Source organism: Plectropomus leopardus, chromosome 11 (genome assembly GCF_008729295.1).
Source record: "Plectropomus leopardus isolate mb chromosome 11, YSFRI_Pleo_2.0, whole genome shotgun sequence".
Lineage (NCBI taxonomy): Eukaryota > Metazoa > Chordata > Actinopteri > Perciformes > Serranidae > Plectropomus > Plectropomus leopardus.
In genome coordinates, this window is record NC_056473.1 from 25,953,548 (window position 1) to 25,966,045 (window position 12,498).

General features: G+C 36.5%; 2 protein-coding genes across 2 annotated transcripts; both read right to left on the reverse strand.

Moving 5' to 3' along the window:
• Positions 1 to 1,431: 1,431 nt before the first annotated feature.
• fam185a (family with sequence similarity 185 member A) lies at positions 1,432 to 8,459 on the reverse strand. Its single transcript, XM_042495920.1, has 8 exons — positions 7,927 to 8,459; positions 6,479 to 6,588; positions 5,441 to 5,533; positions 5,131 to 5,269; positions 3,108 to 3,149; positions 2,921 to 3,016; positions 1,859 to 1,993; positions 1,432 to 1,719 (listed from the first exon to the last, which is right to left on the reverse strand). The coding sequence occupies exons 1-8, from the start codon at positions 8,348 to 8,350 to the stop codon at positions 1,607 to 1,609; spliced, it is 1,152 nt and encodes a 383-aa protein (XP_042351854.1). The 5' UTR covers positions 8,351 to 8,459; the 3' UTR covers positions 1,432 to 1,606.
• A 2,910-nt stretch (positions 8,460 to 11,369) lies between these two features.
• On the reverse strand, positions 11,370 to 12,020 carry LOC121950174 (fibroleukin-like). The gene is given in 3 exon segments (XM_042496095.1): positions 11,370 to 11,426; positions 11,428 to 11,537; positions 11,540 to 12,020. Coding segments are annotated over 3 exon segments (648 nt in total).
• Between the last annotated feature and the right edge of the window lie 478 nt (positions 12,021 to 12,498).

Consider the following 12,498-nt stretch of genomic DNA (forward strand, 5'->3'; position numbering starts at 1 on the left):
TATTCTCAGATCGTCTTGATTAGGAATCAAATGACAGCTAAAAACTGTATGGGACTAAAATAAAGTGGACAAGTCTGTAAAAGGAAGACTCACAGAACCCATTTCCATTCAGATATGTTTAGGTCAGAATTCAAGGGACCGCTGCAAAATTTTTCCATTGCCAAAATTTAGCCCAAATTTGGAGCATTATTTCACCCACTTACTGAGATGCTTGCATGACATCATGTGGTACCGGTATCATCAGTGTAGCTTTAAAACTGATCCTCTTAAAGACAGTAATGTCAGCTGGTGATTAACGTGAGATAACAAACCTTAATGACATCACGGTTAACGCATTAACACTGGCAGCCCGAATCTCCATCATAAAAAAGCTGTTTTTAAGTCATTTTGCCTTCTTTAAATAAGCATAAATTCAGCCATTCACTTAATAAACAGCCTTTAAAATAATCATCTTTCAAATGAAAAACATCAACAACAAACAAATGCCAAACAAGAGTGAATCTAGAGATGGCTTTTACTTTTACTTTCACTGGTTTTCGTGATTATAAACAGTAACCAACAATCCTGCATTGGCTACCTTTAATTCGAGGTAAAAATCAGATTTGTCCGATTTTTTAATTTGAGGTGAAGTGACTGAACTGGCCTCTTAAAGAAATAATCACTTGCCATGTTTTCGCCACCATTCGAGACCCACAATATTTTTATAGTATTTACATACCAAACATGACATTTAAACATTGGCAATATTTTTCACATCACAAGTAAACATACAAAAAAATATAAGCGAGCAAACCGTTTCTCATTAACATTCAAAACTAGTTCAGCACAAACCTACAATGGTGTGCAAAACGCAGTGCATGTACAGTGACTATTTTACACATACAGAACATTTCTCACTAAAGATATAGTAATACTACAGATGATAAATAATGTCCTTGTTAAAAGGAAAGTACATCCTGAGCACTGAGTTCAGTAAGGTGAAGCAGCGACAGTAAATATCTGGGGCCAGATGCATAAACGATGTGTAGCACAATGTGTACGCTTTTTAACACACACAAACTGGTATTTATAATGAGGAGGAATTTGGTGCGAATGTGTGCACCTCATGCATTCCTCAGAGCAGGCGTACACACAGTTTTAGCAGAGACAGCTGCAGTTAATATGACAAGAAGACGATTAAATATAAGTTGAGAGGCGGAAAACAACGTTTTAAGGTTGTTTGCCAGCTTATACTAATTGTTTTATTTTTTGCAGCTTACACTGCGTTCTGAAATATAATCTAGAATTTTTAATCTATATATATTTTGGCATTACTGAAATACTTTCAGTGACAGAAAATATCTTTGGGAAAAAATTATTTGGCGTGTACTTTGAGTTTTTAGTTTGGCCTATTACCATTCACTAACATGGAGGGGGCAGGCTTTATGACCTATACTGCAGTCAGACACCAGGGGGCGAAGAAAAGACTGAAAAGTTACACTTTGAGAGAAGTGTCATGTTGTCCATCTTTCGTATAGTCTACGGTTCACACAGTTTTAGTCGTGAGTCTACACAGAGTTTTATGAATCTGGCTCCTAGTTCTGTAAGTGTAGGTGCAGCTCACAGCTCAGCTCCCCAACTTCAGGGACTCAAACCAGCTTTGTGTCTTCAGTCTGACAGAGTTTCTGTCTGCCTGAGCTCGAACCCACTGCTCCACTGGGGACTCTACGTTCATACAGCCTGAGAGAGAAACAGAGCAGGGAAATGAGAGAAATACAGGCGTATGGAAGAGAAACAGAACATTCTGTGTTTATTTACTTGTAGGAGGAGGTTAATTGAGGGTACCATGAGCGCGACATCATAAAAAATCATGGCTTACCAGTAACTGTGGTTTGGCCCTCAGTGATGTTGTTTTCTACTCCATGCAGAGCAACCTCTGGGCTGATATCCACCGACACTCCACGGAGCTCCACCCCAGCTTTCAACGAGGAGGGGACACGAACACACACGGCTCCTACGTACAACAGAAGAATGAGGGATAAACACATTAAAACAATATGACTCAGGAAAAAGGAAAACTGCAGCTCATACGTAGAATATTCCTCTTGATTGGTTTGTCTGAAGAGATTAAGATTCTGGATTGGTGCTCTAATGACCTTGACTTTAACCCAAATAAAATGAATGCAGGTCCCACCGAACTGCAAACTTTCAGCCAAGAAGGCTTCAGTGGTGGTCTTCTCCACACTTCATGGGTGGTGACTCATTCTGCTCGGTTGGAAAAAGACCTCACACAAGCGCTGGATGGAGGACATGGAGGACATAATGGATGGAGGACATAATGATACACCTCCAAACTGAACAACTTGGGACAAACTATTGAGGGAGCAATTGAGAGGTTTTGGAAAAATCTGGCATCCATACCTACTGTATGTTGGAAGACCCTCTGCACCTTAAATGAAAAATGCACTCTCTTAAATTTTATTTTATTTTTTGTTTGTTTGTTTGTTTTGATTTTTTAATTATCCTCTAACTGGGCTATGTTTTGTGTCTTGTATATGTAGGTCTAAGGGTGTGTATTGCACTGTTTTATATATTTTATGTATTGGTATGTCTTTTCTATTTTCATAACCCAATACTATATTTTTATTTATTTATTTTATTTTTATTTTATTATTATATTATAGATTAGAATTTTTCCCCGAAACGCCCTTCCTTTGTTTAAATATGTGAATGCAATGCTATAATTTTATTTTTATTCATCTCAAATGCAAAACTCCCCATTTTCTTTCTTGTTTGTGTTTCTTTATTCAAAAAAAAAAAAAAAATGATTCACTTTGTAAAATTTACTTAAGATGACTATGTGAGTGCTGCTAGAAAGTGAAACCAAATAAAGAAAAAATGTCAAAAAAAAAAAGATATTCCCTTTACAAAGTGCATTTACCTTCCTGACTGCGGAGCTCTGCACTGCCACCGTCTCCCACATAGACATCAATGGCTCCGCTGTGAGAGGAAACCTTCAGGAGACTATTCGAACCATCTGCAAAAGCAACGTAAGCCTCAGGTGTTTAACAGTCTGTGATAGAGAACATACGTAGTTCACTGTGCAATCAAAGAGTCAGTCTGCTCACCAATAACGATATCTCCGGACACGTTCTTCACGGTGGCGTCACCTTTTAATCAATGAAAATGGTCATTTGAGACAAATATAACAAGCTGTCAGATGACTTTCAGTCACTAGTAGGTAATTAACAACATTTATGACTGTAAGTAGAAAATTTGGCAAAGAAACACCTCCATCACATACTGTACGCATCATAAACCTGCGTCATTGAAGCTGAAAAGATAATTGTTTCCATGTTTTCTATGACGGGAGGCTCGTCTGTATCGGGAAGACATTAAAATTCTACGTGGATGATGCACTTCCCTCTATTCACATCATTCATAGAGTGCTGATTGTCTTTGTGATTTAATCTCTACCTCTGAGGATTAGTATGTTTGAAACTAACCCGTCTTACAGAAACTCCAAAACAAATAATAAGTACAGATTTTGGGATAAATTGCAAACACATTGCATTTAAATAGACTCCATTTGGATCAGAGCCCAGAATCCATGACCTACCAAAGCCCTGCTTTACGTTAACTAAGATAACGTAATGCAGCTGTGTGCCGCAATGGCTCATGGGCAGAGAAGGTGTGTTTTTAAAGGTCCGGTGTGTGGGAATTTAATGCGTCTGTTGGCAGAAATGGAATCAGGGTTCCCACACATTGTCAAGATCAAAATTTCAAAACATTTCCATGACTTTTCAAGGACCCAAAATAAAACATGTAAAATTCAAAACTCTAAACATGATTTCAGCATTTTATATGATGTGTTCAAGGACAGACTGACATTTGAAGACAAAAAACAAAATAAAAATTGCCCAAAATTTTAAAGTTTACTATAAAAATCACCCCAAAAAACTGATGAAAAAATTGCTAAAAATCTTAAATGAGGTGAAAAAAAAGAAAACATGCCTCCAAACCTGTTTTGTTAATAATGATAAGAAAAAGAAGTTTTCAATAAAAATGGGCAAAAATTTAAATAATAAAAAATGAAAATAAAAAATGTTTAAAAAGAATGCATAAGTTATTTAAACTCTGTACATTATTTCATTTTTGAGAAATGCTCATTTTCATAAGCAGAGCGCAAAGACGTTGTGATAGTTTCCTCTGCAGTAGAAATATTTCCCCAGAGCGTACTGTGGTATTTTTTGGTATTTCATAACTCTAAAATTTGTACAACCTCAAAGCTAAAATGTTATGTAAGTCAACAAATCAGAACAACTGACTGAAGTAATGCCATGTTGTTCCTAAAGTAGCCCAGCATGAACAAATCAAACACCGGCTCCAAATAGGGCCGCTCACATTTTTAGTTTCAGCCACACACTGGACCTTTAACCCTTTAACACCTGGGTCGACATCAGTTTTCTTGTGCTGCGTTCAGACACATTTAAACCTCTGAAAGCTGAGAAAACTAGTTTGATCTATTTTGAAAACATGGGAAAGAAAAGGAAATGGGCAACTTAACAAAAAAACATCCAGCAAATTTAAAGAAATTAGTAAAAGGTAAAAAGAAAATCACCTGAAATTTTATGACCTGAAATAATTAGTTATTACTAAAAACTAGCGGAAAATGTCTAGAAAACGACACATATATACAGTATAATTCTCATACCTATATACTTAAAATTATGTTACAGAAAAAGAAAACAAAAATCAATACATTTTTAAAGCAATTTTGTAACTTTTTACAGATTTGTGGCTTATTTTGGGGCCATTTTTGTATAGTACTGCATTTTGCTCTTTCCGTGTGTTTGTGACAGAAATCAAGCCAATTTGCTCAGGTTTTAAATGGTTAAATTATACCTGCTGGCAGAGTGAAATACTCCATAGAGGTGGCAGATTAATCTTTTTAAAGAAATGTATATTTAAGAGTAAACACAGGGCCTCAGATGAGTGTCACTTATTAACTATAGGGTCAGTGGCTCTTTCTGTCCATATGTTTCGGTGTTCTTGAACAACATCTTGAACCCCAAATTGATGAAAAAGAAAGTTGTATTGGACAAAATTGTAGTGAATTTAGGTGAGAAGAAGATGCTGCTGTCTGCTCACCGTGTACATGCCCCAGTTCTACTCTCCCAGAGCGGGACGAGACGCAGCTGGACTGAGCGTAGATGGCTTTGACCTTCAGAGGGCCGTGCTCTGTTGAAACATTCATCGTGGTGCCCTGAAGCTTCTTCACATCGACTCCCTGGAAAAACAAACAACTCATCACTGCACAGGACTGAAGCCAGGTGATGTATGAGTTCACTTTTTTCAGTTTTCTACTCAAATCAGAGGTGAACCTCAATAATGTAAACACTTTTAGTGTGTATTCAGGCTGCTGCTGCCCTCTACTGGCTGCTGAGTGTCCTGTCCTTACACTGTCTCCACACGTGCTGATGTCCACGTTCCCATGGATGGTGCCCACACCTGTAACATGTCCTCCCAGGGACTGGACCTCAACCTGATGACCCTGAGACACAACAATAACAACAGAAGTTCAAAAACCACAGATGAAGCCTCTGATGAAGTATTCAGGTTCTTCACGTAAGTAAAAGCACTAATACCACATTGTAAAAATAACATAAATAAGTTTTTTTTTATAGAAGTAAAGGTAAATTCAGGGGGAAAGTACTTGAAGTATTAAAAAATAATAATGCAGAAAAATCTAAAATAAACTAAACAAAAGCTGTAAAAAAGAAAACACACAAAAAAGCTAAATTATTTAAAAAGAGAGAAAACAAGCCAAAATCTCTAAATTATTGTCTTCACAAAAACTCTCCCCAAGAAATAAACGGTTTAACAAAATAAATAAATAACACCCAAAAACTCAATAAATTTAATTTTGGCAATTAAAAGGGGGGGGTAACTTAGTACTTTTATGAGGTGATAAAGAAGAGATGAAGCAAAATCTGCCACAAATCTGCAATATAAAAATTATTATTATTATTATTATTATTATTATTATTATTATTATTATTATCATTTATATCAACAATTATTATATTATATTTTACTTTAAATATACTGCACATCATGTGAGTATTTCAGTTATCATGTACAACTATCAGTCATGACCACAGAGTATCTAAATAAGTAAAAGGTGTATATAGACTCATATGATTTTGATTTTTTGTTTTATCTCATTTGTATTTATGTATTATTTAATCCTTTTTGGCTCTCCAAACACTTTTTCTCTATGCATTTTTCAGTGCTTCTTTGAGCTGCTGTAACGTGAATTTCCCCAGTTTGGGATTGAAAAAGTCTCATCTCATCTGATCTTAATATATGATATTATTTTTTAACGGTGAAATAAGCAAATAAGATACAACATGCAAACATATCAGTGGAACTCAGTTTGTTTTTAAGTGTGTTTTCTGCAAAAGTTTGTTATTTGTGTAATCATGTCAGCACCTACTTTGACAGAGTGCAGCAGACAGTTGCCCTTTTCTGTCCGCACCTTGCAGACGTCACACTCCATTTTCTTCACTTGCACGTTGCCTTTTCCCTGAGCCGTAATGAAGAGATCTGACAGGAGACACCAGAGGACAACAGACAGTATCATGCCCACTGCTGAAAAAAAATGCTGTCATTTTAAAACATCATAAGGATCAATGATGGGCAATGATACTGGTGTTATATAACTTAGTACTGTAGTTAGCAAATTTGAGGCACTTGTACTGGAGTATTTCAGATAAATGCATCTATATACTTCTGTTACATACTTTACATACTAATACATTTGTCTGAAAGCTTTAGTTAGTTCTCAGATTACAGTTTTTCATCCCCTTACTGTCCTGTGAAAACCATTTATCTCCAGATATGCTGAATGTTTGTGATAAACTGAAGCATGAAAATTCTCCTTTTTCTTAAACCAAATAAAACTCTTTAAAATCAAAACTCTTGGATCAGCTGGAAATGCAGCGTCACACAGATGAAAACAGGGATGTTATTCACACACCATGAGATGTTGACTTTCTGCAGAAATGTGCTTCTCACAGGACAGCCACGCTACGAACATGTGATGATCTTAGAAAATATGATGCTTTGCTGTACATTAAACTACCCAAAATTATAAATAGGGTTAGGGTTAAACCTTAACCCTTTGAAACTTGGAGTGACATCCATTTTTCTTGTGCTGCTTTCAGACACCTTTCACAACTATTTAACCTTTGTACCTGAGCAAATTCTTCCAAAAACATGGTGGGGGAAAAGGCAACGATGAACTTGGTAAGAAATGTTCCAAATAAATGCAAGAAATTAGTAGATATATAAAATAATTTTAAAATAATGGGGGGAAATGTCTAAGGGGGAAATAGAAAAAAACTGCATTTATGATGATCATAATTACATATTTAAAATTTTGTTAAATTATTATTATGTTATATGTCATGTTAAAATAACAAGAATTGTTAAGTACTTTTTTGCTAGATAATTTCCTTGTTTTTTGTTTGTTTGTTTGTTTTTTAACTTCCATTTTAAATTTATTTTATATTATTTTATTTTTAAACCTAATTTTCAGGCTTTTTCTTGCACTTTTCAGGTTTTTTATTTTTTTTTTTTTCTAATTGTTTTTGGGGCGTTTTTTCTTTGTGTCGCTTTGCAGTGGTCTCAAAGGCTTCATGCATCAATTCTTATAATCAAGTAATATATTATTATTAAGTGCATTAATTACCTGCATACTGCATTTGTATATTTACAAATAATTTCTATGTATTTGGTAATGTTTTTGTAAGAATTGACCCTGCTCTCTTTAAATAAAGATCTGAATACTTCTTCAGCCTCTGTCCACCACTGCAATATGTTTTTATTCATCTAATTGCATCATCTTCATCATCGTCATCATCATCCTCAGGAGATACTCACTGCTCTTGATAGGAACAGTCAGATCAATCGACACACTGCTGTCGACCCTCTCAGCTGAGATGAGCAGCTCTTTGCTCTGGTCATCATACTGGACCTGCAGGTGATCCAGACCGACCTCCTGCTGGGAGTCTGTCCCGTGAACAGCGATGAAGACCCGGTCAGCCTCCGGGAAGGCGTGCGGGTCCAGCGGCCGGACGGAGATGCTGCAGCCCAGCTGAGCCCGCACGGTGCTGAAGGGGCTCACCGGCAGAGTCCACTGCTTCAGAGGCTGCTTCACCTCCTCATGTGTCGGACACTTGGCGGCGGCGGAGATGGAGAAGAAGAACCGTGAAGTGTGCAAAGGGCAACGAGGGGTCGTGAGTGTCCTGGGACCGACTGTGAGGGACCAGCAGCGGAGAAAACCGACACATCCCCGCCTCAACATCTCCGTCACGTCCCGGTAAACTCATGCACACCTCACACTGCTGCTGTTACAGCTAATAAACAACTCAAACTACCGAGCTGAACACGCTGCCATTCAGTCAACATGGACCGCTGTCCCCGCTGCGGTCTGATAAAAGCACGAGGCGGAAACTTCCGCTGGAGCTCTTCAGAATAAAAGCGTCACCTGCAAATAAGGAAAAATTTGACTAAAAATGATCCCACAGTTGTGGTGATTTAGTTAGGAGCGTGTCTAAGGAGGGTCAGGGGTTGGCATGGGGAAATCTGATTCCCATGGTGCCACCCGTTATGACAAGCTAACTGAATTTGCATTTATAGGTGCAACTCAGTCTTAAAATAGAGGTTCATTGTCCCACTTACTGCTGATGTATTTACTGAGTGAACAAAATGATGTTTGATCCAGCAGACTTTCATTAGGTATGATGGTAGTGTCAACATTTTGCTACATTTACAAACATAGGCTGCCTCAATTTTTATATTAGGGAGTTGGAGACAAAAAAGTAAATCAAAGCTGTGCTGATGTGTGTGTCTGCAGCACAGTAAGTTGATAACTCCTTGCACATTACGCATTGTAAACCAAAAGGAGCGCTCTCGCTTTTCATTATTTTAAAGGAAATTATGGGCTACAGAGTACCAATACCAGCAGGCCATACGATTCCTCAAATATTATACTTTTATGTTGAAGGCAAAATATTCTATTTCCGGTTGTAGTCTACGTCACTTTAATTAACTTGACAAGCCGGATGGACAGTCTTGCGTAAACTCAGGTTTTGTCCAATCAGTAGTCCCATGTGTGCACGTCGTCATTATCGCCGCAAAGGCCATAGGGAACTTGAGTCTTTCTATATATTTGAAAACCTGAGAAAATAGTACAAAGAAATTTACAAGAAATTATATATATATATATATATGTATATATATAGATAGATAGATATATAGTAACATAACTCAAAAGTAATATAATTCAAAGAATATCATAAAATAGTATAACAAAATCAAAAGTAAATAATTAAAATATCATAAAATAGTAAAATATGTTGCCGTCGCTGCATGTCCCGAAGAACACTGAATCTGTGGTTGCTTTTCTGTTGAAAAGGATGATTTAACTCTACTTTTAATTGATGTTTCTTATTTTGTTTTTTTTTTTCAATTTGCTGATATTTTCAACAGAAACAAAGAGAAACAAATGCAATTCCATACTTATATAGGCTGTTTTATTGATATTTTCATCAATTTTATGTATCTTAACTAAAGCATTTCAATTATAAAACATCCCATCCTGCTTCAGTCAACCGTCTTTCCAGTACTGTTATAATAGAGAAAAAATATTCTCTGTTGCTATATACCCGTCAGATTCACTGAAAAATAACTCTTCACAAGAGTTCTCTCTCTTGACATTGTACAAATCCCACACTCAAAATAGACTTATTAATATTAAAAGGCTATAAAAAAGATATGTCATTTGGACTATAACCTCTGTAACTATGTACATCCTCAGTTACTGTCACATTCACCTGCAGGCCTTAACAAAACAGTATTGCAAAATCAAACACCACAAGGTGGCAGCATTGTGTTCATAGTACAATAACTGTGTGAAGGGTATAAACTGTTAAATCTGACAAGTTAATTTTACTTTTCTAAAGAAAAATGCCTAATGTATGTATATTTAATCTATCTACTTACTTAATCTATTTATTTAAAATTTACTCCTATTTACTTGATTTTGTGAACTTGTTGCAACTAGTCAATCATATATCATATTGGCATTTTCTTCAACATGTTAACAAAACAGAACTCAAAGATCTCCTAACTTTATCATTGGCAAAACCACTCTGTCCACTCTGTCAGATTAACTTGGTTTACTGAGGTTGCTAACACAAACTAACAGTACTTTTAATTTTTTTAATTGCACAAACTCAGTTTATGCTGGTAGCTGGTTTAGTTGGTTTTGGCTGGTTGAAGATGGTCTTAGATGGTCCTGACCCAGTTCTTGCTGGTCTTTGATGGTCCGACATGCTGGTGTGGCCACCCTGTCAAGCTGTGCACATGTATCTTCATGCATAACACATGACAGACAAATTAATTGATTTATGCCTTTTTCTTTTCATATTTTCCACTCATGACTGTCACTTCTCCATACTCAAGGATATTGATTTGATTTCAATTTTACAGGAACTTCAATGGATAAACCAGCTAGAGTGACCATCACAAGCTGGTAGGACCAGCTAAACCATTAACAATTATGTGAAACCAAACTTAAGCTGCTAAATCAAATTAAACTGGTCAAACTGTTTTTTTTTTTAGTATGGAGGGAGTCACAATATTGGATTTTCTGCCATTATTATTTATTTCAATATTTATTATAGAAAAATACTTAGAGATGACGTTTTGTTTTTGTTTACTTTGTCAATTATATAATTATCTATATAAATTTCACTAATTTCTAATCATATAAGTAAAGCCAATAACAAGACGTGCAGAGTTTTCCATTCATCCATAGTTCCAAGATTATTTTTAAGACCAACTTGTCAGATTTTGAAGTTAGATTTTCTTTTCCCCATGACATTTTTAAAAAAAAACTTATTAAATTTTCAGAACATCACAGCTTATGCTTTATGTGCGAAGCAAAAAAACAAAAAAAAAGAAGAAAAAAAAAAAAAAAAAAAAAAAAAATAAAAAAAAAAAAAAAATAAAAATAAAAAAAAAAAAAAAAAAAAAAAAAAAAAAAAAAAAAAAAAAAAAAAAAAAAAAAAAAAAAAAAAAAAAAAAAAAAAAAAAAAAAAAAAAAAAAAAAAAAAAAAAAAAAAAAAAAAAAAAAAAAAAAAAAAAAAAAAAAAAAAAAAAAAAAAAAAAAAAAAAAAAAAAAAAAAAAAAAAAACAAAAAAAAAAAAAAAAACTGTCGGTTAGCGGTCGTGTCCCTGTCCTGGCGTTGAGCCCTGTTGTAAACTTTGCGGGAAAATTGTGACCAGTCCCCCTTTGGTAAAAGGATCATCGTCTGACCATTAATACAAGACTATGTCTCCCGTTAGTGACGAGATGTTGTGCCACGTGCCCCAGAAAAATCCCATCTCGGACTCCCTTGTACCTCCCTTCATAGTATCTCCCGTTGAGGTTTGCAGCCATGCAGGCGTCAAACCACCAGCCGGAGCTGTAGTAGGCCCCGCAGTTCCGGATGGATAGCGGTCGTGGTCCCTGTCCGGCGTGGTGAACGCCCTGTTGTTGTGATCGTAACTTTTGCTGAAGCGGAGAGCATCACCTGCAGTCCCCGAGTATCCGCCCACCGACAGTCTGTAGCGCATCCGCTCACTCGCCACCCTGAAGTGCTCATACTCTGCATACTCCATCACCCCGTCAAAGTCCTCCAGCTCCACCCGCAGCACCATGTCCCTGTCCCGGGTCAGCAGGTGGATCATATTGTTGCCCAGCCAAAACTCTCCTCCGTCCAGCTCCCCGAAGCCTGCTCGGTACTCAGCCCAGGTGCGGTTGAAGCTCACGCTGCCGTCCTGTCGGCGCTGCAGGAGCGTCCACCCTCCTCCATTCAGCTCCATGTCACAGAGGACCGGGAAGCTCCTGCTGCGGAGGTCAGGGGTCACCAGGTACACCCTGCTTCTTCTCTGCCCCCTGAGCAGGTGGTCGGAGCAGTCTCTCGGCATGGTAACTGCAGAAAATTGAAAGAAATTTTCAGATTTCTCTTAAATTCTCCGAATTAATTACAAAAGAAGCCAGATTCTTCAACAAGAAACCATAACAACTGTCTCTGCCTCCATCACTGATCACTTATAACATGACCAATGGTGGAAGAAGTATTCAGATCTTTTAGTCAAGTAAAAGTACTAATACCACACTGTGAATATACTGTGTTACAAGTCCTGCTTGAAAATGTTACATAAGTAAAAGTGGGTATAATTAGGAAAATTTACCTAGGCTAAAGTATAAAAGTAAACAGAGAGAGGAGAGAGAGAAAAACAACACACCCAAAACAACTGGAAATTATTTTTAAATAGAGAAAAAAACCCACACAAAAAAATCAAAATTATTAAAAGAAAAAAACAGGAATTCAGGAAAAAAAACAAAAGCCCTCAAAATGAACAACTAATTAAAAAAGAGTAAATGTACATATATACACAAACA